The sequence below is a fragment of the Scylla paramamosain genome, unplaced genomic scaffold (assembly GCF_035594125.1).
Source record: "Scylla paramamosain isolate STU-SP2022 unplaced genomic scaffold, ASM3559412v1 Contig58, whole genome shotgun sequence".
NCBI lineage: Eukaryota > Metazoa > Arthropoda > Malacostraca > Decapoda > Portunidae > Scylla > Scylla paramamosain.
The window spans coordinates 502,501-530,000 of NW_026973723.1; the positions used below are offsets into that span (position 1 = coordinate 502,501).

The 27,500-nt window shown below is 37.8% G+C and overlaps 1 protein-coding gene and 1 long non-coding RNA gene across 3 annotated transcripts in view; one reads left to right on the forward strand and one right to left on the reverse strand.

Moving 5' to 3' along the window:
- Positions 1-27,500, forward strand: part of LOC135098367 (uncharacterized) — a 61,528-nt gene that overhangs the window by 13,172 nt on the left and 20,856 nt on the right. For both annotated transcript variants that reach the window (XR_010266901.1, XR_010266902.1), the window contains exon 2: positions 21,280-21,403. This is a non-coding gene — a long non-coding RNA (uncharacterized LOC135098367). The remainder of the gene's footprint in view (positions 1-21,279; positions 21,404-27,500) is intronic.
- Positions 19,767-25,589, reverse strand: LOC135098366 (uncharacterized). Its single transcript, XM_064000702.1, has 2 exons — positions 25,251-25,589; positions 19,767-24,493 (listed from the first exon to the last, which is right to left on the reverse strand). Exons 1-2 carry the CDS (start codon positions 25,401-25,403, stop codon positions 20,891-20,893), a joined length of 3,756 nt encoding a protein of 1,251 aa, XP_063856772.1. The 5' UTR covers positions 25,404-25,589; the 3' UTR covers positions 19,767-20,890.

Below are 27,500 nucleotides of genomic sequence, written 5' to 3' on the forward strand. Positions count from 1 at the left end.
TACTCTTTACCCACACAGGAGAAGGAAGTCTTTATCTGTACACATACGTATATACAAACTACAAGCCTCGTGACTCCCATGATCTCGCAGAGGAACACAAATGAAGAACAAAGAGAAACATGTCTATTGAATGCTTGTATATATTGTAGCAGAAACCTTTCAGTGAAATTTGAGGCACCGAGTATGACAGGATGATAATTTACGTTTGTTTTTTTTTTCGGCTTTGTTCCTCGCATTATGAACTTAAAAAAAGAAAACCGCAATATGATAAACTCTCAGACAAGAATTACGCCGCGTGGCCCTGGGTGTATTCTGTCTGGCGCTCTGCAGCCAACACAAAGGTGGCGTCAGTATTTTTGCGAGATCAAGAGGTGAAGAAGTGCACAGAGGCGATAAGGCGGTGGCTTGCTGAGTGCACTCACGTCTTGCTCTGAAACACCTGAAGCTGTGTCGAGCGAAGAGTGGCCTGCCTCAGTGTGGAGATCCCCTTGCCCACACCACTTCCACCACTCCACCACCACCACCACTACTACGCCACCACTCCATACCACACCACACCATCTCACTACCACTACGTCACCACCACACACCACCACACCACTCTATGACTACTACTTCACCTGCACCACCACCGCGATGCCTTAAAGGGCATGCAAGAAGGACGCGAGAAACAAGGGAAGGATACGTACATGTATATGCATTCTGGATTATGATGCATGACTTCGTGTTGACAAGAAATGAGGTCACTTTCTTCACACCGCAAGCTAACGAACGCTCGTGGCCTGAGGGCTGCCCTCATACATAAATACTGTATACCCAAAAAAAGACGTAAGTATTGAAGCAGTGGATTTTAAGCTTAACCCTTTCACTCCTTTGGTTTTCCTTTGTCAACTTTCCAAACATTGAATGAAAAAAAAAATTGTGGGTTAATTTTACGTTTTCTAAGCCACGGAATCATTTAAGAGACTCGCCCATAAATAAGTCTCTAACAAGTCGTAGGTATATATATGGAAATATTTGTCCAGCGGTGAAAGAGTTCAGATCGGACTCTTTATCATGACCGTGCGTATTTTGAAAGGTTTAAAGAGTGGTAAATAAATTAACAAATGAGTAAATAAACGAATGAATAGAAAAAAAATAGTAAATATTCTTTCACTGAAGCTATATAATAGTATGGAAATAAGATCAAACTGGCAACAAGTTTATGGGAAGGAGGTGCACATCAGGTAATGTGAAAAGTGTAACACTGTAGTAGAGTCAGATAGACAAGCGCCACCAGTGACCGAGACAAGCTGGCAGCAGGAACTAAAGCTGACAACTCACAGGAAAAATTAAATTTGTCGCGTGATATATGTTTATCTATTTTTTTTTTATTTAATTTTGTTCTTTTTTGTTTATTTAATGGTTTATTTATTAATCTGTTCATCTATTGTTTTGATTTTCAAGGAAAGATAGAGAGATAGATGATTGGTAGACAGATAGGTAGAAGATAGTTAGACATAGATAGGTAAACAGAGATAAAGATTAAAATATAGATGGGTGGATAGATAGGTATACTATATATATATATATATATATATATATATATATATATATATATATATATATATATATATATATATATATATATATATATATATATATATATATATATATATATATATATATATATAAGCAGCCCATGTACTCGTGGTCGTGTATCGGTGGGATCCAGAAACAGCAAGTGTACCGATCAGTGACCCCCAGTGCTGCCAGACCTCGCGACACTACTGTAATGATTCCCACGCTTTATTTTCCCTGTGCCGCGAAATACAAAGCAACTTTTACTAATAAGGAAACTCTCCAGGTAAGAATCCAGTAGCGACAACCGCGGCGTGAATGATTCTTCTTTGCGCTTTTTTTTTTTTTTTTCGTTCAGTCATGTTGGGATGAGACGATTAGGGGATATTTATATATAGTGTTGATAGTTGGTATAGGTATATGTGTTTTTTTTATACAGGGTCTCGTGTAAACGTACTGGCTCTTAAATTCTTCTCCCTCGCTTTGTTTACGTTCAGTCATGTCGCAAGTAGACGATTAGTGGTATCTAAGGGCAGGGTGTGTAGGTGAACATAGGCATTAGGCAAGTGTGTTATTATAGAGGGAGTGTCACGTGTAGGTCTACTGATTCTTGTAACTTCACTTTTGACCTTACTAGGTGGTATGTTCCTCTGCAACTTTACGTGACTGTCACTAATTAAAATAAAGATAACTTTTCCCCGCAGTGACAATACGCCACGTTTCCTCTCCCTCCCTCTTCCTTGCTTTTTCCTTCTCCCGTCCTCTGTTTCACCCTTTTCCATCCCCCAGTCCTTTCCCCCAAGGCACCGTCCCACCAAAAGTTTAATTCATCACACAAAGCTTGGAAGAGAACAGATTTTTCCCTTTTTCGTCCCTTTTTTCCCTCCCTCTCGCTCACTTCCTTTACGTCGTGTGAAACAATTTGCTGGTCTGTTGCCGAAGAGAGGAAGCGGGCTGGGGAGGTGCAGGGCGAGGTGAGGTAGGGCGTGGTGTGGTGGGGCGCCTCTTCGTCTGCTCTCAGCGGGAGGCCAAGCTGAGTGATGGCATGACTCGCGGGTCGCATCACCAGGCTTACGATGAGTAGTGGTAATTATTCTGGCCAGTTTGATGCTGTTCTTTTTCTCTCGATGTGTGTCTTTCTTGGGGCATTTGTACTCTTCATGTTTTGCTCTTGTTTACGAGTTTGTTTTTCGTGTGTGTATGTTTGCGTGTCTGTGTAAATGGATGGATGGATAATTATTAGCGGGAAGTTCGTATGTTTTTCGTGTGGGATTCGTACTCTTGATGTTTTGCTGTTGTTTGCGTATTTATTTCTCGTGTGTATATGTTTGCAGGCGTGTACAGATGGATGGATGGATGGATGGATGGATGGACTGATAACTAGATAGAAAGGTAGACTGATAGATGGATAAGTTGACAGACGGAAGAATAGATGGAGGGAATATATTGATGCATGGATAGATGGATAAATCGATAGATGGGTGGGCAGATGGATTCATCGATAGACAAATGAGAGAGAGAGAGAGAGAGAGAGAGAGAGAGAGAGAGAGAGAGAATAAATAAATATGCAAACCATCGATGAAGGAATCCATGAACACAGATTCGTATCCTGTATTATAAAACAATGCGCCGCTCATCACACTAATTAGAGATGTATCGATACTTCAGCTGTAACTCCCCGACACTCTTTGCTGCCAGATGGGACCCCCAGGAAAAGGCAATGCCAATATTGTTAACCATTGCTGATTACGATTTCATCAAACGTAAAGTCATTCCAACAGTCTTTTGCTCCCAACAGTCAAATCTATCTTCTGTTTTGACTGTTGTTAAGCTTTCTTGCTAACTTGATCATTTACATATTCACTACTAGACAATATCAGTAATCACTATGACTTTAAAGACAATTTTGCTCTGATTAGGATTCCGTCAAATATATCATCTTCCCAACACTCTCTGCTACCAACACTGATTGATCCTTTTTTTTTTTTCTTTTATGTAGGAGGGACACTGGTCAAGGACAACAAAAATCCAAAAAAAATAAAAAAAAGCCCTCTGAAATGCCAGTCCCAGAAAAAGGTCCACAGCGGTAATCAAAAATTGAAGAATAAGTGTGTTGAAACCTCCCTCTTGAAGGAATTCAAGTCATAGGAAGGTGGAAATATAGAAGCAGGCAGGAAGTTCCAGAGTTTACCAGATAAAGGGATGAATGATTGAGAATAATGCATCCACCTCTTGCATTAGAGAGGTGGACAGAATAAGGGTGAGAGAAAGAAGAAAGTAGTCATTCTAAAGAAAATCAGTAAAATACTTCCTAAGGTCCCCCCAACTAGCAGAGGCAAAACGCTAGAGGCACCTTCGCCTAGGCGGATCCTGACGAGGGATTGGAACGATAGGACAAGATACATATATGAGATTGTGATCGGTGGAGCCCAACAGAGAAGAGAGGGTGACAGCATTTGCAGAAGGACTAGAGGTCAGGAAAAGGTCAGGAATGTTGGGCGTACCTCCAAGACGGTCAGGAATACGAGTAGGGTGTTGCACCAATTGCTAGGTCGTGGAGGATAGCAAAGTTGAAGGCTAGTTCACCAGGATGGTCAGTGAAGGGAGAGGAAAGCTAAAGCTGGTGATGAACATTGAAGTCTCCTAAGAATGGAGATCTCTGCAAAAGGGAAGAGAGTCAGAATGTGCTCCACTTTGGAAGTTAAGTAATCAAAGAATTTCTTATAGTCAGAGGAGTTAGGAGAGAGGTATACAGTACAGATAAATTTAGTATGAGAGTGACTCTGTAGTCGTAGCCAGATGGTGGAAAACTCGGAAGATTCAAGAGAGCAGGTTAAATTGTTGCGCACATAAACGCAACATCCAGCTTTGGATCGAAAATGAGGATAGAGAAATTAGGAGGGAACAGAGAAGGGGCTACTGTCAGTTGCCTCAGACACCTGAGTTTCAGTGAGGAAAAGAGGAGGAGGTTTAGAAGAGGAGAGGATTGAAATTAGATCTTAGACCGCGAATGTTGCAGAATTAATGAAGAAAAAGTTGAGGGGCGTGTCAATGGTTGTTGACCGTTCTTGGGTTGTCTTGTTAACTCACCAGTAACCTTTTCACTGCTAGACAATAAAAACATGATAATAATAATAATAATAATGATAATAATTATAATAATAATAATAATAATAATAATAATAACAATAATAATATAATAATAATAACAACAACCTTTTAGACACATGTTTTTTATCGGTTTTTACGTCCGAGTTCCTTAATTATTTATGGACTCCAGTCTCATGCATAGTTCATAACCTATAAAAGATGTTGACCTCCTACTCTCACAGTGTGTGTGTGTGTGTGTGTGTGTGTGTGTGTGTGTGTGATTTTGTGTGTGTGTGTGTGTGTGTGTGTGTGTGTGAGAGAGAGAGAGAGAGAGAGAGAGAGAGAGAGAGAGAGAGAGAAAGAGAAATCTTAAGTACGCACGCACGCACACAAGCACGCAAGCACGCACGCGCGCACACACACACACACACACACACACACACACACACACACACACACACACACACACACACACACACACACACACACACACACACACGGCCAGGCATCACCTTCCTCCCAGCCTATACATGCACCATCACGGCCACAAAGACGCGTCATTAATCCCTGTCTCGCTGGCTTGGGAGTCCCTCCACGCCCGCGACTCGGGGATTCAGGCCGCGTTATGAAATTTCGATGAAAGAAAAAACAAAAAAAACTTAGTGTGGTTGGCTTGAAAGAAAAATGTTGTTTAAAAGATAAAAAAAAAAAAAAAAAAAATTCAGATATAATTTTCTTGTTCCCACACCACACGCCTTGAGCAGCATTCGAGGCGGCGGGTTTCACAATGATTCATAATGGCAACATTAGCGAGCCTCGCAGGATTGGGCAAAGAACGTGATTGAGATGTTTAGCTTTGTTACTTCGCAGCTAATGAGGATAGGAAGTGCTGGGATGCTGTTAATTCATAGGTAATGAGAACACGTATTTTGAAAGACTTTCTTATCTCGTCATGGTTATTTTCAAAACCATAGAAGTGGATATCTTATTTTCCACTAAAGATGCATAATACTTGTCAAACTATCTCTAGAGACCATTAAAACTCCCTAAGAACATCCATTAGAGGCTGTTAAAAGTAGTCAAGAGAAACTTTTGAGAATAAGGTTCATGAATATCAAAATTCTGAATACTTTAATTTTAGAAGCTGTGTCTTTGCTGTTGTTTTCATGGCAGAGGCAGGACGTTTGATGCACATGGACATTAGCTGAAAGATGCTGCACACTCTTCGTCTATTATATTTCCTCGTTTGCGGTAGTTTTTTTTTTTTTTTTTTTTTAAGTGAAGATCACTAAACCCACGCATCAGGGTAACATTATTGCAAAGAACATAACACTCTATAAGCGCAATGCCTTTCAGTGCGGTTTCAGAATTTTATATCAAAGGATCTGAAGATGTTATGTAAAAGAACGTACGATTCCATATAAGCCTTCCTGTTGTAGAGGCAAACTGCTATAGAGGCATGTACATGTTAACAAAGATAATGATATTGATTGGGTGCACTACAATGTAACACTGACCAACCGTAACGAGGCAGCGTAATACAAACATTTTACAGAAGGCAATGGCAATTACGGTAATAATATTGAACACACTAAAATATCGCATATATCACTCAGGAAAAAAAAAGTCCAAAATAAATGATAAAATAAAGAATAGAGCATTGCCTGATATGGTTGCTAATTATAGATATTTTTTTTTTATTTCGGCACGTCTAAAACATGATAACACAAGGCAAGATACAAGAAGCCAGGAGGCAGACACATGACAGATCTTGTAGAAAACATACATGCCTCTATCCACCTGTTATCCTTGTCCATGAACTTGTCTTTTCTTTGTTCAGCGCTTCTTACATCCTCAGCACCAACAAAGTGATACTGAATTTTGTCCTGTCATTTTTCATTCAGTTTGGGAACCAGTCTTGTATTTGTTTTTATCCAGCTTTATTAAGCTTCAACTCATTATTTCTAAGCTCGCATTCTCAAACATTTCAGCGTCTTCTCTCGACTTATTGTAACAGGTTGTAGTGGAAGTTATTGAAGTTATAAAGGATATTTTCATCATTCTAGTAATGTGTATTATGATTTATAAAATGGTCCGCGGTAAACGACTGATCCTCTCTGTGGACTTTAAGATCTGGCTCTGGTGAGAGAACAAAGCGTTTGAGAGTGCGGGTGGTAGTTGTATCCTGATTACTAAGCCTGAGGATCTTGTCTGTGATGATCCACGGGCACCCATAAGCCCAGTACCCTCGTGTGCGGTGCTTGTGTCTTTAGGGATCTGAGGGCCTCGGGTGGAGTCTTCATTTTCATTACGTTTGTTCGTAACCACGTGTGATTGCATTACTCCCAAACAAGGCACACCAACGGCAGTGTGGCGTTCACGCTCGCTCTCTCCTGTGTGTGTGTGTGTGTGTGTGTGTGTGTGTGTGTGTGTGTGTGTGTGTGTGTGTGTGTGTCCTCTTTGTCTGTGAGAGAGAGAGAGGAGGAGAGGAGAGAGAGAGCGAGAGAGAGAGAGAGAGGAGAGGACGAGAGAGAGAGAGAGAGAGAGAGAGAGAGAGAGAGAGAGAGAGAGCCTGCGCGCGCGCGAGCACACACACACACACACACACACACACACACACCATACACAACACACACATACAGAGAGGGAGAGAGAGAGAGAGAGAGAGAGAGAGAGAGAGAGAGAGAGAGAGAGAGAAGAGAGATGAGAGAGAGAGAGAGAGAGATGCCCACACACACACACACACACACACACGCAGAGAGAGAGAGAGAGAGAGAGAGAGAGAGAGAGAGGAGAGAGAGAGAGAGAGAGAGAGAGAGAGAGAGAGAGAGAGAGAGAGAAATGAAGCGCAGCTGCCATCTGGAATAGAATAAAGGCAGGAATACACAGGTGGCGCTGCCCTCTCCACTGTGTTTACTGTTTACGAGGTGAGAGGTGGAGGCGAGGCAGGTCGCCAGAGTCATGTTTGCCCAGCACTGGGGAAGGGAGGATTGGCAGCCCTCGGTTTGCAACACGCAGCAGCCTCCTGCCACTCTGGGGAGGTTGGCAGGACTGGGAAAATATGAGAAGTGCTCGTGTGTACAGGCCTAACCATTAACCCTTTCACTACTGTTTGGCTCTTCCTTCCTCAGTCACAAGCCGCTCTGAGGCACTTCTTGTTCCACAGTCACTTCCATTATATGGACTACAAACTGAAAAATCCACTCCTCTTTATCGCCTTCTTTCTTGCAATTTTTTTTTTTTTTTTCATGAATTGTTTGTAGTGCAGAGTCCTATTACTTATCGCACTGAAAGGTTATATATATATATATATATATATATATATATATATATATATATATATATATATATATATATATATATATATATATATATATATATATATATATATATATATATATATATATATATATATATATATATATATATATATATATATATATATATATATATATATATATATATATATATATATATATATATATATATATATATATATATATATATATATATATATATATATATATATATATATATATATATATATATATATATATATATATATATATATATATATATATATATATATATATAATTCCTGAAAAAGTCTTGCCACGTAAAAAAAAAGATTAGCTCTTATTCACCAACTGGTAGTGGGAATTGTTGGTTGCATACTGACTGAAATACAAAAAGGTTGACATTAGAATATTACAACATAAAAATATGAGGAAAGCTGCACGAAGCCAGAGTGTCTACACGTGACAGTCCCTGTGTAAAACATGCATTCTTGTATCCACCTGCCATCATATCTATCTATCTTTATATATATATATATATATATATATATATATATATATATATAATATATATATATATATATATATATATATATATATATATATATATATATATATATATATATATATATATATATTTTTCTTATCTCCGTATAGATTTATCAACAATAGCCTGATTATTAAGTATTTTATTAATCTTTTTGACAATTTGACTCTTATGGGAAAGAAAGAAGTCTCCAGTTGTGAAGTAGTGGAGAATAAATACATATAATTTATATGGTAACAGCAGTGTTTATGAAAGCCGGTCTTTTATGAGTGTGTTGAAGTTTACATTCTCTGAAGCAGTATCCATGCGTGACTTTAACTCCATCAGTGTCCCCGCGTCTCCTCTCCTTTAACTCATTAAGCCTATTAGCATTGTTTTTAATTGGACACGATGACATTTAAATGAAACCTAAGGGTGATTCACAGTCCGGCATTGTAAAGGACCTTCTTACCTGACAATGGTTTGCTGTGGGGATTTCAGACAAGATTTAGTGGCGCACGTCAGCCAAGTGATGCACTGCACACGTTTTGGCCTCGTGTAGATCGGGCCGTGTGCAAAGTATTGCCCGTATTCTGAGAGATTGCTTCCCTGTATCTCGACTACATTCATCAAGCCTTAGTGGAAGTAACTGGAGCTTTTATTTGTGTTTTTATGATATTAGCTGAACAAGGAGTCTGTATCATTAATAAGAGAAAATGTCGTGGGAACCCGATCAACCATTGTTGTGTCGAAGAATGCGAGCACTAATTTCCTGTATTGTCTGGAATTTGTACGCACGTGCTTTGCATTCCAGATTAGATGCAAGACAATCACAAACACATTAACGGAGATAGATAGGTATGTAGGTAGGATGGTGTTTATATAGGTAGGTGGGTATATAGCTCTAAGGTAGGTAAGATGAGAGAGAGAGAGAGAGAGAGAGAGAGAGAGAGAGAGAGAGAGAGAGAGAGAGAGAGAGAGAGAGAGAGAGAGAGAGAGAGAGAGAGAGAGACTGGGCACCCCGTTACCTCGGTATAAAGATAAGCACTCGTTAACCTCTTCCCTTAGTTGGCGTTCACATACAGCACGCCAAGGCCATTAAACCGCAAAGGTGGCCGCGGCACAAACAAGCTTTACAACACACAAAAATGATGCTCCCAAAAGCCAGTCGGCGGGGAGACAAAAGCAGAAGTATGTGAGGCCTCCATATATTGCAAAAGAAATACACTGCAGATTGGTTTATTCTGTCCGCGTTCACGTGACCTTCCATACCTCTCTTCTTTGTCTTTTTTTTCTCTGTGTCTCTGTTTATCTGTCTGTCTGTCTGTATCTGTCTGTTTGGCTGCTTGTCTGTGTCTGTTTGCTTCTCTTTGTCTGCTTGTTTGTCTTTATCTTTGTTTCTGTGTCTCTCTCTCTCTCTCTCTCTCTCTCTCTCTCTCTCTCTCTCTCTCTCTCTCTCTCTCTCTCTCTCTCTCTCTCTCTCTCTCTCTCACACACACACGCACACACACACACACACACACACACACACACACACACACACACACACACACACACACACACACACACACACACACACACACACACACACACACACACATATTTAGTATACTACTGCATGTGTATCTACATGTGTGTGTGTGCGTGTGTCTGTGTGTGTGTGTGTGTGTGTGTGTGTGTGTGTGTGTGTGTGTGTGTGTGTGTGTGTGTGTGTGTGTGTGTGTGTGTGGTGTGTGGAGGCCAGTATCATCAGCACACATCGGTCTTGGTTATCGGTGACAATGGCAATTTTTCAAGCAATGTTTCTCTACGTTTTGCTTTATCACTTTATTCCGCACTGTGTTTGCATGGCCAACCGTTTCTGCATTTTTTTTATTTTTTATTTATTTATTTTTTTTTTTATGTGCAGTATTTGTCTTTTTTCTACATATATTTGTCATTTGTATTAGTATTTGTGATAGTTATGAGTGTGGGTGTCCTGCAGGGTGACATTGAAGGTTTGCTGAAAATGCATTAAATCATCATGTTGCAAGCTGTGTCATGCATTTCTTTTGTCACCTGTTATAATGTGTGTCGCGTCCGTTTTGACATTCAAATGTAACAAAAAAGGAAATACCAACAACAACAATTCCTTTAGTAACAACAACAACAACAACAACAGCAGCTACTACTACCACTACTACTACTACTACTACTACTACTCCTGCCACCAACAACAGCAGCTACTACTACTACTACTACTACTACTATTACTCCTGCCACCACCACTATATCATAAACAACAACAACACACACGCAGAGATGGCCGTGCAGCCTCCACCGCTAGCCAAACAAGTCCTCGGGAACAGCCCATGACGTTTAGGCTTATGGTGGTGGCTGGCAGTGAAGAGAAGCTGGCTGGCCGGGGCTCGCCGTCCTTCCATTACCTAATCGCCGCCGCAAAGGAGCAGAAAGCCAGTCATCTTCACTAAAGTTTATGAAAATCACTCGCCTGTGTATTCCTGCATAGGTATTCCAATAACTTAAGGGGCAGTGCGAAGTGAGTCTGGTCTTACGTTGTTCCACGTATTTCTGTTGACCATTCTGACCAATAGGTAATGAGTGTTTTTATTAGAGACAACGACCAAGGCCAAACAAAATGGGTAAAAGAAAGGCTACCTAACAGAGGTAGCCAAATTTCTGATTGGGGCAGAGCAAACTTGGTATTGTTCAATGCCTCAAAAACTCAATTCCTCCATCTATCAACTCGACACAACCTTCCAGACAACTATCCCCTCTTCTTCAATGACACTCAACTGTCCCCCTCTTCTACACTGAACATCCTCGGTCTGTCCTTTACTTATAATCTAAACTGGAAACTTCACATCTCATCTCTAGCTAAGACAGCTTCTATGAAGTTAGGTGTTCTGAGACGTCTCCGCCAGTTTTTCTCACCCCCTAGCTGCTAACTCTGTACAAGGGCCTTATCCGTCCATGTATGGAGTATGCTTCACATGTCTGGGAGGGTTCCACTCATACTGCTCTTCTAGACAGGGTGGAATCAAAAGCTTTTCGTCTCATCAACTCCTCTCCTCTAACTGACTGTCTTCAGCCTCTCTCTCACCGCCGCAATGTTGCATATCTAGCTGTCTTTTACCGCTATTTTCATGCTAACTGCTCTTCTGATCTTGCTAACTGCATGCCTCCCCTCCTTCCGCGGCCTCGCTGCACAAGACTTTCTTCTTTCTCTCACCCCTATTCTGTCCACCTCTCTAACGCAAGAGTTAACCAGTATTCTCAATCATTCATCCCTTTCTCTGGTAAACTCTGGAACTCCCTGCCTGCTTCTGTATTTCCACCTTCCTATGACTTGAATTCCTTCAAGAGGGAGGTTTCAAGACACTTATCCACCAATTTTTGACCACTGCTTTGACCCTTTTATGGGACTGGCATTTCAGTGGGCATTTTTTTTTATTAGATTTTTGTTGCCCTTGGCCAGTGTTCTTCCTACATAAAAAAAAAAAAAAAAAAAAAAAAAAAAGAGACAAACGCTCAATGCCGTAATCATGAAGTATCAGGAATAGAAAAATCGAAAAAAAGACCACTTTAATTAGCTAATTTCTTTAATCCAGTAATCTCATGTTATTGGTCTAAAAACTGAAACTATAAGCGCTGAAAAGTTTAAACTCCTTGGGCCCACTTTTTTTTTTACTCATGTTCAGTAATTACACTTGAAGCCTGCGCTACAAAACTGTATTAAGGTTGAGGAAAAGCCACAGCAGCCTGAGAGTTAATCAGCGTGGAAGTAATTTATAGCATCCGTGGTGGGAATGACGTGACTGACGTTAGATGTTGCTGCACCACTGATTGGGACACTGAGTCACTTCATTATAAGGTCAATCATTCTCCTACATATTTACAAGCCGCGATCCAGTGAGTGTGAACTCTTTTGACGTGTTGTTGTCAGTCGTGAGTACAAGTAGAGGAGTGTTACACTCACTGCTTACCCATACTAATAACAAATATCACGGTCTACATTAATAAAAATAAATAAAAACTTCATAAAGGGGAAAGAAAAATTCGACTTAAGACTAAAAGTAAAATAAAAAAAAACAAGATAATAATGATGTGTGTATATATAAAATAAAAAAAAATGAAAAATTGAAAATTGTAAGTCTGATGTCACGAATTCTTGTATTTGTATGCGTTGTGTTCTATAAGGACTATTGTAAATGCCATAGACATGATTTCCCGATTTCTAATGTTTTATCATATTGATGATGCAGAATTCTTATTAAGCTTTCACTAAAATTAGGAAAAAAAAAAAAAATCCACCACTGCTCATTACAAGTCTGTGAGAAAAGACACCGAGGCACTTCAGAATATTATCTTATAATTTCAGAAGTGAACGGAAAATCGCAGGTATAGTGAGCTTTGTTCCACGAGAGCCGATCGCTCAGCAAAAATGATGTACTTGTTTATATAAATGTCTATTAAAATTGCGTGAATTATTAAACACACCGAGGTCACAAATATGAGCCGATGTGTTTAATTATCCTCATCACCATCCGTGTGGACGTTATATAGATGTTGATTATGTTGATGTGCATCGAGAAGCGTAAGACTAAACTGTGCACCAAAACCCATCGACAGGTGCCCAGCACGCCCCGGCAGCAGGTCACTGATGACGTCATTGCCTGTTGTGTTGCCATTGTGACGTTCTCTCAAGTCCAAGATTCAGATTCTTATGCGCAATCTCTATAATCTATATTGATGATGCAGAAACCTTGTTAAACTATCACTGGAAACATGAGGACGCCATTGAAAACCCTAATAACTCTCGTTAAAAGTATTAAAATTAGTCGAGATCTGACGCGCAGACGTTTGAGAAAAGAGTATCTGGTGTTCTGCGGGTGACAAGGAGATCAAATACAGGACGTCCTGAGACAAAGTAACCAGAGGACAGTGAAGGGAATACAGTGGCAGCATTCCCTCTTCTGAAGCTTTCCGGTGCCTTGTCTGTGGCTGATCCTCGCAAGTCTTCTCTGCAAGGCTGCCCACTCTCAAACTTCTACCTCAAGTACTTTTCTGTGCAGTCTTTGCATCCTGGCTCATCGCTCTGAACATGAAGTAAGAAAGGAAAACGGAATGAGAGAGAAAGAGAGAGAGAGAGAGAGAGAGAGAGAGAGAGAGAGAGAGAGAGAGAGAGAGAGAGAGAGAGAGAGAGAGAGAGAGAGAGAGAGAGAGGTGAGGATGGAGGAGAAAGTGAAGAATGATGGAGAGAAAGAGTAAGGATGAAGGAGAAAGAGAAAGAAGGAAAGAGGTGAGAATGAAGGAGAAGAGAAAGAGAAAGAGACGGGATTAGAGAGAAAGGGAGGGAGAGGCAGCGAAAAAACATAAATGAGTAGTGAGCTGTGGTAGCCTCGGATGAAGACACACAATGGTTGGTCCTCCACTCTATGATATAATCCGGCAATACATATCGCTCCCCCTTACGTCCCATATCTTGCTTCCCTCTTAATCTATGGCACACTTTTCCGCCTGAGTTTAGGGCGGGAGTGTGTCTGGAACTGGAAGGTAGGAGGTATTTGGTGAATCTTGGATAGAAGGAGAGAGAGAGAGAGAGAGAGAGAGAGAGAGAGAGAGAGAGAGAGAGAGAGAGAGAGAGAGAGAGAGAGAGAGAGAGAGAGAGAGAGAGAGAGGGGGGGGGGGGGGAATAATCTAATTTTACTACACGCAACATTTTTTTTCATTTATTTATTTATTTATTTTTTTATTTTTTTTTGTTTTTCTAGTTTTCCCTAGTCTGTCAGGGAAAACTAGACGAAAAAAAAAAAAAAAAACTATACGCAGCATTTATATTACCAACTTAAGTGGTCATCCATTTTCAGTAATCCAAATGAGAAAGTGAGACGTTTGCTTTATGAAAACTCTGAAGTGAGGAGTCATTCTGTGCAGTCAGCTTGCCTTCATAGACTCGTCATCCTTTATGCAGCTTCTGTATAACGCAGTGTTGTGTTATAAAGGTGCGTGATTTGGGAACTGAACAAGAACTAATATAATTATGGTATACATTCCAAAACTGAAATACATGAAATCTGAAAGGCCTGTGCATCGTAATAACATTATTTCTGAACTCCTTCCGAGATTGTAATGATGACAGAAAAGAAAAAGTGTACGTTGCTTGAAAAATTCTGGTAAGCCTTGGAACTCCCTGTCTGTTTGTGTATTTCCGCCTTCCTATGACTTGAACTCTTTCTAGAGGGAGGTTCAAATTACTTATCCTCTGGTTTTTACTTTTATTTATTTATTTTTTTTTTCTCTGAGGACTTTCGCCTTAGCGGCCTTTTTTGTTTCCTAATTTTTGTTACCCTCTTGCATAAATAAAAATAAAATAAAACATCGTGTGTTTATCTCAATTAGAGATTTATAAATATTAAATATAAAGAAGAATCGTGCAGTCTTGTGATCATTTCAGTACGCTATATTTTCCCCCACCGAGTATTCCCTGAGATGTTTGAACGCAGCGTCTTCCCACACAGAGGAAATGTAATGAAAAAGCCACTCTCAAGAAAACATCTTGTTCCTTTTGCATAAATATGATTGAAAATCAAATAAACACGCCAGTTGAGAGAGAGAGAGAGAGAGAGAGAGAGAGAGAGAGAGAGAGAGAGAGAGAGAGAGAGAGAGAGAGAGAGAGAACCGTATCAAACAGCACTCGATCCAGAAGTCATTGCCAGTTAATTAGCTGAACCATCGGAGTGTGTAAAGATTCAAGCAAATATTAAACTAACAATCTTTTACCAATGGACGATATCAGCGGAATAAACTAATAAATCTCAAACGTTCTATACATACCAATAAACTCTATAAAAACTTCCCCATTGTTATCCTTGTTCCCTGTTGTAGGACACACACACACACACACACACACACACACACACACACACACACACACACACACACACACACACACACAGCTTCTCAGGTTATTATTTTTAAGGCATCTCTCATCCACGTATTTTTCCACGGCCGCATTGTTCCCGGGCAGGCAGTGAGTTCCGCGCGCTATCTTGATTGACGGGAAGAGCAACGACATTTTGATGGGAGTGTGTGTGTGTGTGTGTGTGTGTGTGTGTGTGTGTGTGTGTGTGTGGTGTGGTTTGTTGGGGTGTTTTTCTTTATCTCTTCGTATTTCTTTTTTTCTTTTTTTGTAAAAAGACTGCTTGGTATGGTGATAAGGGAGACAATATTCTTGGAAGCTTCTATTTTTATGTACAGTATATGCAGAATGTTCAGAGATGTATACCTGCATATATCTTTGTTAATTTTTCTCCATGTTCTGTGATGAGGAGAATGATAACATTCTTCCCACTTAAGGGTTAATATATATGTATGTGATTATATTAGAGAAAACGTAAATAAGTTAGAACGTAAATGTTTTTTTTAAATAAGTAAATAAATGATAAATAAATAAATAAATGATATTTGCAGTGTATGAGAAGAGTGACACTTGCAATTATGGCATTGCAATATAGTCAACAATCATTATTATCATTATATTTTAATGAATACTTCATTGTGCACATTATACAATATTTGTTCTTATTTTGGGGAATAAAGTTTGGTAATTTTTACTTCATTCCTTGAAACTCTCTCTCTCTCTCTCTCTCTCTCTCTCTCTCTCTCTCTCTCTCTCTCTCTCTCTCTCTCTCTCTCTCTCTCTCTCTCTCTCTCTCCATTTTTCTTCTTTGCTTGAGAGAAAGGAAAATCCTCCATATATTATGTTAACATTTAACTGCAGTGTATATATATATATATATATATATATATATATATATATATATATATATATATATATATATATATATATATATATATATATATATATATATATATATATATATATATATATATATATATATATATATATATATATATATTGGTGAACATTTTTTGTCAGTTTTTCTTTTACTGTGCCATTTTTCTTGTGAATTTCACTTGGTGTGGTGATGTTCACACCAGGATACACAAATTAATATTGATTTTTTTTTTTTTTTTTTTTTTTTACGTTTTGGTTACTATTTTCAATGTGTATTTTTTATTTTGACTTTTTTTTTAGTATTTTGAGCCTTTTTTGTGTTATGTTTCTTTTTCATTGATTGTTTGACTTTCCTTTATCATTGAGTCTGACTTTCTTTTCATTTTTCTTTTTCCTTACATTTTTTTTTCTTTCAGTGTTTTGAACTTTTTTGTTGGTTTCGTGTTTTCACTTTTTTTTCTTTTAATGTTTTAACTTTTTTTTGTTTTTTAGTGTCTTGAGTCGTTTTATCTTTTTAGTGTTTTGTTTTTTTTCTTTATCGTTTGAACTCCTTCCTTCTTTTAATGTTTTCAAATGTCTTTCTTCTTTTTGTGTTTTGATTTTTTTTGTTTTTGACTATATATATATATATATATATATATATATATATATATATATATATATATATATATATATATATATATATATATATATATATATATATATATATATATATATATATATATATATATATATATATATATATATATATATATATATTTTTTTTTTTAATGTTTTCACTCCGTTTGTTAGTGTCATGACTGCTTTTTACTGTTTTAACTTCTTTGTTTCATCTTCGTTTTTGTATTTTGCCTCTATTCATCTTTTTATTTATTTATATATTTTTTTATTTGACAGCCTTTTCAAGTGTTTTGACTTTTTTGGTGTTTTTTAGCCCTCTTTGTTTTGACTTTTTGTTTAGTGTTTTGAGTATTTTGTCTCCTTGCTGTATTTTCACTTATTTTCTCTCCTTTTTTTTTCTTTTTGTAGTGTTTTGATTCTTTCTTTTAATGTTTTAATTCCTTTTGTAGTGTTTTGAGTCCTGTTTTGCTTTCTAGTATTTTCACATGTTTTTTTTTATTGTTTTTACTTTATTTTAGTGTTTTCATTATCCATCTTTTTTTCTGGTTATTTCCTTAAATTTCATTGAAATTAGGCTGAACAATTTTTTTTTATTTCAATTTTTTCTGATTTTTGTAATTATTGGCATGATGAGTTAATTTTGTTGTTCTCATGAATTTTCTCCTTTTTTTTTTTTTATTGGTGGTGCGGGCATTTTAAAATTGTAGCTTTGTGGAGTCATGGTTTGTCCCCGCTTAAAGTCCTTTGTCTTTTGTCCCTCGTCTATCAAGTTCTTTCTTTAATTTTTGGTTTTGTGAAAGAAAATTCCTGACTTGTTTTCAAGGCCTACTGTTTTATTTCTAAATTTAATTAGTTTCAATTTAATGAAGAGTCATTATTATTATTATTATTATTTTTTAACAATATCTCTCATTTCAAAATGAAGTCATCTATTTTCTCTTGTCTTTGTTTCTTATATTTTGTTTTCTTTTCTTAACCTTACTTGTTTTTTGTTATTTGTTGATAATGATTTTTTAAGATTTTTATATTTTATCTTTTTTATCTATTTATTTATTTTTTTTTATTTTAATAGTTTACACATTCTTATTTTCTTGAACCTTGTGTATTAATACTGTTTTAAAAGGTTTCCACTTCCCAATTCGTGTTTTTTTCTTATTTTGGTCTTCCTTTGGCTTGTCTTGTGGCTGTTCCAGCTTTTTTTTTACTCTTCTTTCTTCAGTGTTTTAATTTATGTTTTTTTTTTTTTTTTGGGGGGGGGCTACATTTGTATTTTTTTTTTTTTTTTTAGTATTTTGACTTTTTTTCATTTTCTAGTATTTGTGTTTGGCTCCTTTTTATTTTATTATAAATACTTTTGACATTATCATCTTTTATTTTAAGTTTAACTTTTTTTTGTTTTGACTTGTAAATTTCTTTTCTTGTAATGTTGTTTTTCCACTGGTTATTTATTTATTTATTTATTTATTTATTTTAGTGTTTGGCTTAATGTTATTTTAGTGACTATTTTTTTTGTTTCTTCATGTTGTCTCCATTTTTTTTTTATTTATTTTTTCTACTCTAATTATTATTATTTTTATTGTTTTACATTTTAGTGTTACGGCTCCATATTTTTTTATTAATTTAGTGTTTTCACTTATTTTCTTTTATTGTTTTGAACTATTTTTTTTATTGCTTTGACTCCATTTTCTTCTTTCATTGTTTTTTTTCCCCATTATTTTGATTTAATTTCCATTTTTTTTTCTAGAGTTTTGATTCCATCTTATTTTTACTTTTTAATGTTGTGAATTCTTTTTTCATTGAATGTTTTGACATTTCCCTGTTATTTTAGTGTTCATTATTTCTTCGTTTTTTTTTTTATGTTTTGACTCCATTTTTCTTTTTTTTTCACATTTTCCACATTTTGTATTTTAGTGTTTTGAATGTTTTCAATGTTTTTATTATTTTTCAGCGTTTTTACTTTTTGTTTCTTTTACTGATTGAACTCCATTTTTTTGTTTTATTATTTTGCTCCATTTCGTATTCTGGGTATATTTCATATTTTTTTTAGTATTTTGATTTTTTTAATGTTTTCACTCCATTTTTTCTTTTTTCTTTTTTACTTTTTTTTAGTGTTTCAACTTTTTGTTTGTTTACTCCTGCCTCTTTGTTTTGACTTTTATTTTTTTATTTATTTATTTATTTATTTATTTATTTATTTATTTTTTTTTTTTTGTGTGTGTGTGTGTGTGTGTGTGTGTGTGTGTGTGTGTGTGTGTGTTTTCACTACTTTTACAGTGTTTTGAATTTTTGTAGTTTATTTTTACTTTTTTTTTCCTTTTAGTGTTTTGATGTTTTTGTAGTGTTTTTGACTCCATTTATTTATTTTTTTCTTTTTTGTGTTTTGCCTTTTATCCTTTTTTAGTATCTTCATTATTTTTCTTAATATTTTTAGTTATTGTCTTTTTATTGTTTTGACTTCTATTTCATTTTTTTTAATGTTTTGACTCATTTTCTTTTTTTATTATTTTGCTTCAATTTTTCTTTTTTTTATGTTTTGACTCCATGTTTTTTTTTTTCTATTCTAGTTTAATTTTTAGTGTTGCGACTCCTTTATTAGTGTTTTGATTCTAATTTTAGAGTTTTGATATTTTTTTTTTATTGTTTTGGTTTCTTTATTGTTTTGGCTCCTACTTTAGTGTGTTGAGCTTTAGTAGTGTTTTAACTGTTTTTTTTTATTTCTTAGTTTTTAAACTTCTTTTTTTCATTTTGTTTATTTTTTGTCTTTTTGTTTTATTATTTTAACACTTTTCTCTTAATATGCATTTTTTTTTAATATGTTAATATTTGTTTTTCTTTTTTTTGTATTTTCACTTCATTTTTTTTTCAATTTTGGCTCACTGTAATGTTTTGACTTGTTTGTATTTTCATTCATTTTTTACTAATTTTTCTTTATTTTCTTTATTTTCTTTTTTAGTGTTTTACTCCATTTATTTTTTTTTTTAGTGTTTTGACAACATTTTCTCTTGTGACTCCTTTGTAGTGTTTTTAGTTTTTAGTTTCTTTTTGTGTTTTTTTGTGTTTTATCTACTTTTCTAGTGTTTAGATTTCTTGTTTTAGAGTTGATTTCTTTTTTTTTAGTTGTTTTGACACTTTTTGTAGTATTTTTGTCTTCTTTTTAGTGTTTTGACATTTTTTTCAGTATTTTCACCACTTTTTAATGTTTTAATTGTTTTTTTTCTAAGTTTTTACTCTTGTTTGTTTTTTTTGTCTTTTTATTGTTTTGCCTATTTTTTAAACTTTTTTTGTTGTTTTGACTGCATTTTTAGTGCTTGAAGGCTTCTATTAATGTTTTAAGTAACTTTTTAAGTAACTAATGCTTGACTTCTGTTTTCGTTGTAGTGTTTTGGCATAAGTTTTAGTGCTTTCAGTATTTTTGACTGTCGATCCTTTTTTTTTTAGTCTGTTTTCTTAAATCTTATTGAAATTAGCCAAAACTATTTTTTCTTATTATTCTCGTGATTTTGGTCGTTATTTCCAGGATGCCTTATTTTGTTGTTGCTGTTCTCATTAATTTTCTCCTTTTTTGGGGGGGGCGATGAGGTAAGATCGGGAATTTCAAAATTCTAGCTTTGTGCAATCATTAATTTTCCACTAATGGAGTTCTTTTTCTTTTGTTCCTCCTTCTCCATCAAGTCGTTTTTTTTTTTATTTCTTGTAAAATTCTTAATTTCTTTCCAAGGCCTATTTTGTTTCAAAAATTAATTTCTTTCCAATCAACAAAGCGTTAGTCTTATTGTTTTTTTTTCTAGTATCTCTCTATTTTCCATCAAATCATATATTTTCTCTTGTTTATTGTCATTCTTTCTTCTCTTATCCTTATTTGTTTTTGTTATTTCTTAATAATATTTTTAATAAAATTTTTTACTTTTATCTTTTTTTTACTTTTGTCTTTATAGTTTACACATGCTTATTCTCTTCAGCCTTCTACATCCTCACTGCTTTCAAAATTTTTCCACTTTAAAATTCGTGACTCTCTTCTCGCCAAACCCTCTTTTTCTTATTTTGAACTTCTTTGAGGTTGTCTTTTGGGTGTTCCATTACATCCCATTCTTCTTGAAATCGCCTTTTCACTGACTTTTTTTGTTCTTCGTCTTCTGCTGAGGTGCACTTCGTATTAATGGTTTTGTCATATCCGCCATTCTTGATTTTTTTATTAATTTGCGTAATTTGTTCATTCTCCTCGATTTTCCTTTTGATTTTTTTTCCAGTATCCATTTCCTTTGTTTCATGTTCATCGTGATCCAGTTTAATTTTCTTTGACTCTGCATTTAGAAATTGATGAGTAATGTCTTCATTTACCTGGAATTTCCTTTTCATTGAAATGATTTTCTCTTTTTCTTTCGTAGGTGTTGCTTGAGTCTCGCCTTCGCACTCCGAGGACACTTTGAATTCATGGTGCTTTAGGTGCTCGTGGTCTTCGTCAGCCTTCGTGACCGTCCATGCTCGTAACGTCTTCTTGTGCTCCTTGTTGTAAGTTTTGCTGAGGTTCTCGTAGCATCGAATGGTCTTGATGAACCCTTTAGGTTTGTAGTGCCAGAGTCGACGTATTTCTTTCCGAAAGTCGATCTTCAACGGCCTGCCATTCTGGGATTTGTTGTTGCTAAGATACGTTACGAATCTATCCAGGATCGCGTGGTGGACTGGAGTCTCCCAGGGTTTTTGTTCGAAGGGGAAGGAAGTTGGATAGGATTCCTGGACATCCTGCTGATTTTTAAGTATGTAATTTCCTGTAGGATAATACTGTACATGCAGCTCACGGAATATTTTCTGTATAGTCAGCGGTTCGTTTTCAGTATAGTCAGCCTTTCGTTCCATCTCCTCTTCCTTCCTCATCTCCCCTTCACCTTCCTCTGAGCCTTCATCCATCCAGTCCGAATCACTGTCCTGCTCATCGTCACTCCAGATGTCCCAGGTGAGGCCTGTGAGGGAGTCCTTGGTGGACTCCTTGTACTCCTGCGGCGACACCTCCAGGTAGCTTATTGCCTCATCTTCCAGCACCTTGCTCCTCTGTGCCCACTCACTCTCCTGCGTCTGAATGTCATAAACTTTCAAAATTATGTCTTGAGCCGAACTCCGCGACAAGAACCTGTTCATTTTGGCCAGAACTGTCTTGGTGTGGCGTGCCTTTTCCTTGACCATGTTAATGTAATCACGCCGGAGCTTGAGTTGTTTGTTGTTATGTTGGGTGAGCAGTAGCAGCCTCTGGTGTTTAGGGAGGTGCATCAGACCTATGTCATCTTTGGGGCACAAGGGAAACAGACTGTTAAGCTCGTGCTCCGATAAGCGTCTCTTAAGGTATTTATGCTTCTGCTGCAGAAACTTGCGCGTCAAGCTCTGATAAGTTTCTTTCGCGACAGACAAGTACTTTTCCAACTTGTTTCTGCTCATGTTATTCAATTTTACTTTGACCTCCTCGCGGCGGGCCTGATTTCCCTTTTCCTTACAAAAGAACTTATATTCGTCGTCGATATCGTGAACGAGGCTCTCCACGTAGCCTTGAAGCTTCTCGCACACAGGGCCGTGGCAGGGAAAGGGCGACTCATGTCCTTGCATTGTAGCCACAGTCTGTAAAAACAGCAACACGGAAGTCATGTCTGAGTGACTTTGCGGCTCCCATCCATTTCCCCGCTGTGCCTTTGCGAGGACGTGCTCATTCAGGTACTGGAGGCGGCGGATGGGGAGCTGGTCCAGGAACTTGACAATCTTGACTGCGAGTCGCCGTTTCTTACGGAGCATTTCTACCGTCGCCTGTGCTTGGAAGATTTCTTCACACGACACTTTGTGCTTCCGCGACAAACTGTAAAGAAGGGCCTCTTTCTCTGTCATGAGGAAGTCGTTAAGGTAGGCCTTCTGCCGCTTGAAAGACTGCCACGCTGCAGTGCCCTGTGTGCCCAGGCGCAGGCCTGGGAACCGCTTGAGGCCCTTGGCACGCCGCCACAACTTTTTGAATATCGCGAAATTCCTTCGGCAAACTGTTTTCATGACGTAGCGGCGAATGTTTCTGCTGACATTCTTTTCCATAAACTGTTCAAGAATTTTTTCCTTCTCTTGAATGGAATGTGTTGAAAGATTGACCTTGGGGAACAAAGGAGCTCGGCAGCAGTGGAATTCTTGACTGTAAGTCTTGTCTTTGAGTGGGCAGTCAGAGACCATTTCCTGCATCCACAGAGTGCGGCTCACATCCTGACTCCGCCTCCACGCCGCCTTCTCGTGCCCCTCCTCTTCGCTACCATCACTGAATTCGCCGGCAAGTCTGTTAAGCAGCTTGAAGTCCACCTCCTTCTCTGGTGATGTCTGGCTTTTCTTTGTTATATTATCATCACTGGCACCACCGCACTCGCCGTCTTCAACCGAACTGGACTCCTCGCCATCTGAGGGATACTCAGTGGGACTCAAGCGGGCCTCACTCTCAGCGTCACTGTCGTCCTCCTCATCCCAAGAAGCGTCATTCGTTTCACACTCATCATCCTCCACGTCTGAGAGGTGGCAGTGCATTCTCTCGTCGTCGGAGAACTCAAGGCTGGCGTGTGACTTGTCGTCAGGGATGTAATACTCGTCCTCGTCGTCTTCTTCGTTGCTTGAGTTACCGTCTTGTCCCTTCATCCCAGGCACGCTCCCTTCCACGCGGTCATTCTGGTGGGTGAGAGTTTGGGGGTGTTTGAGCACGTGCTCCACCGTCACCTTTCCGTTGTAAATCGCTTCCATGGTGTTCAGCAGAGTCTCTGGGGCCTGTGCGTGAAGCGTGACAGCGCTACTCACAAACTTCTTCGCCATCTTTATCTCTTCAATTGCTGTTTTACATTTTTGGATTTCGTCTTCATTATTTGACCGGTTCTCTTCGTTTTCCTGAACTTCGTCACATTGTTCGTCTTTTGTTTCATTAACGTTTCCTTCTTCCATCTGGTCGTCATCGCCTCGACCTTCCTCGTCATCCTCATCATCACTCCAGTTTTCAAACTCGTCCTTCTCCGCTGCTTTGTGTAAATAGACTTTCTTATCCATGCCCCGCTTGAAGTAGCGATGCACGATGCCCTGCATGGCGTAGTGCATCTTGCGCATGACGGCCTCCTGTTTCTTGTGGCTCTTGCCCTTCATTCTAAAGTACATGCGTCTCAGGAAGGCCTTGACGATGTATGTCACATGTTGCACCACCATTTTGTTGGGGAAGGTCAGCTGTGCCAGGATATCATCGTGTGACTTTTGCAAGTGATTAAGGCGCGTGAGGGCGGCGAGAAATTTCTTGGGGCAGGTGTTGTCTAGTGAAGTGTATTCGCTACTATCCAATTTAAAGTTACCGACAGGAGGGTTGGGTTTGTCCTGGAGTTCGTTTTCCATCTCCTCTGGCGTGGCCTCAACACCGGCCATGACGGCGCCCCAGGCCTGCTCATCAAAGAAGCAATGTTTGTCCAGCCACTCCGTTACCCAGTCAATCTTAGAAATTTCAATGTGTTCTTCATCCTCGTTCTCAGAGTCACATGTCTGAGGTGCGCTGTATTTGAAGGACTGATTTTGTTCCGGCCCCTTCAAGGACTCAGTGTTCCGTCCCTCTGTCACTACTTTCTGTAGGGCAGCCAGACAACAGGAAATGTTAAGAAAGAGTGAGACATGTATTCATATAAACTTGCATGTGGTGATGAACCATCTATCTCAATATGTCAGTCAGCTGTCCAGTCAGTCACTCTGTTAATCTACTCCTTCATTAACTTATTCGTATATTCATTCATTAAGACAGCGAATCAATTACTTTATCTATTGGTTTTCTTTCTATCCGTTTGTGTATCTGTCTATCTATGTATCTGTTTTTCTTATCCATCTATCTATCTATCTCTATCTATTTACCTTTCTATTAATCAATCAATATATCAATCAATATATCAAATCTCTCTACGTATTTGTCTGTGTATCTATCTGTCAGTATCTTCTTACATTTTTATTCTATCTTAATCTTATCTATCTATCTTTCTATCTATCTATGTATCTATTTATATATCTCTCTACCTATTTATCTATTAGTCAATCAACCAATTAATCTATTTATCTACTTATCTATCTAATTATCTCTAGGTCTATCAGTCTACCTATATATTTATCTGTCTGTCTATCTATCCATCTACCAATCATTTAACTCATCAATCTGGGTGTATCTTTCTATTTATCTATATGTTCATCTATCAATCAACCTATACATTTGTGAGTCTATCTATCAAGCAATCCAACGATCACGCAGTGTATCCATCTCAACACTCTCTCTCTCAAGAAGAAACCTGCAAGACGGTCATCTGAGGCAACACAGTCTGTGGTGTATACTCGTACTTACTCGTGCCTGTGTTTTCTTGCCACTCAGGCGACGCAGTGCGGCCAGACGCCTCTCTTTGGCTCGCGCGGCTCTTACTTCCTTCACGGATTCTGCTCTCTTGTACTCCATGTCTGTGTATTCCTCAGGACAAATCTCGGTGCTGTTCTCACACATCAGTGGAGTGTTTCTCTTGAAATCCTTGTGCCCAATGGATCACAGGGGGTGGGTAAACCTGAAGGATGGATTTTTTGCCAGTAGGTATATCAACTTTGTATTTGGGATCGTCTGTCGCAGCCGAAAATCAGCTTCGAGTTAGGTGGCAAGCAGACTCAGGAAGACGGTTGCTGATTGGTGCTAGCGCCCGAGACCCCAGGAAAACGTCCGCTGATTGGTGAAGTGCTTGAATTGGACTGAGTTATTGTGCTTTTGCTTCTTCTTCTTCTTCTTCTTCCTCTTCTTCTTCTTCTTCTTCTTATATATATATATATATATATATATATATATATATATATATATATATATATATATATATATATATATATATATATATATATATATACACACACACACACACACACACACACACACACACACACATACAACCTCCCTCTTGGAAAAGTTCGTTACAGGAAGCAGGCAGGGATAGCCAGACTTTACCATAGAAAGGGATGAATGATTGAGAGTACTGGTTAACTCTGGCATTGCAGACGTTAACACAACAGAAATGAGACCACGAAGAGAGTGTTATGCAGGAAGGTCGCGGGAGGATGGGAGGCAAGCATCTAGCAAGATCAGAAGACCAGTTAGTTTTAAAAGAGGGGTAAAACATAGCCAGAAATGCAACCCTGTGGTGATAAGAGAGGCTAAAGAGAGTCAGTTAGAGGAGAAGAGTTCATTACACGAAATGATTTTCGTTCCACCCTGTCTAATTGTCTGTCTGTCTGTGTGTGTCTTGTTGTTGCTCCTGCTGCACTTGATGTGTTTTGTTTTTGTTAATATTGTTGTTGTTGTCGTTGTTGTTGTTGTTGTTGTTGCTGAAGCTTCAGCTGCATTTGCTGTTTGTTTTGTTATTGTTTTTGTTGTTGTTGTTGTTGTTGTTGTTGTTGTTGTTAATGTTGTTTGTTGTTGTTGTTGTTGTTGTTGTTGTTATTGTTGTTATTGTAACATGGAATGAGGACATGGTACTAAAGAAAACATGACGTAATAACTAGCTGAAGAAATGTGCTTAGCTGATCTAATTATACGTGTATATTCGGTCAGTTATTCACCAACACACACACACACACACACACACACACACACACACACACACACACACACACACACACACACACACACACACACACACACACACACACACACACACACACACACACACACACACACACACACACACAGAAAACACACACACACACACACACACACACACACACACAGGTAAAAAAAATATGTTATAATGTCATTTCATTAGTCATTTTCAGTTATTGGTGTGTGACACTTTGTTCTTGTTTGTATGCTTAGTGTTTCATGTCGATCATTTAACAGAAGGAAGACAATCACCAACATCTACGTATCTCTTGTTGATTTTTCTCCATGTTCGGCGATGAGGAGACTGGCCAGCGAATAATATAAAAATGATAACATTCTTCCCACTTAAGGATTAATATATATGTATGTAATTATATTAGAGAAAATGAAAATAAGTTAGAACGTAAATAAGTTTTTAAATAAGTGAATAAATGATATAAAGGAGGCAAATATAAGTCAAAGATACTTTGACACTTGCAATGTATGAGAAAAGAGACACATTAAGGCATTACATTATAACTGACAATCATCATTATCGTTATATCTTTATGAACATTTCATTATGCACATTATACAACGTTTGCTCCTTTTTTGGCTATAATGTTTGATAATGTTTGTTTCATTACTCTCTCTCTCTCTCTCTCTCTCTCTCTCTCTCTCTCTCTCTCTCTCTCTCTCTCTCTCTCTCTCTCTCTCTCTCTCTCTTTCTCTCTCTCTCTCTTTTATTTATACTTGATACAGTTTAGTTTGACAGAGTCTGCTGTTATGCACATTTATATGCAATCCACAACACTTTTACAGGCTAAAGGCAACATATCTAGTGTTTCCTATCTAAAAGCCTAACTCTGTTGGCATGCTCCTTTTCTTATGTCGGCAGCCAGGCGTTCACGAGCTCCTTGAACTGCTGGACAGTTATGCCGGCCAGACGTGGCTCTGTGGGGACTTGGGAGACGGCCCTGGTGG

Bases quoted from the DNA above. Each gene is read 5' to 3' on its own strand.
- LOC135098366 (XM_064000702.1), bottom strand. From the start codon at position 25,403: ATGTGTGAGAACAGCACCGAGATTTGTCCTGAGGAATACACAGACATG. The intron at 24,494-25,250 runs GTAAGTACGAGT...GCTGCCCTACAG, and splicing joins GCAAGAAAACACAGGCACGA to AAAGTAGTGACAGAGGGACG.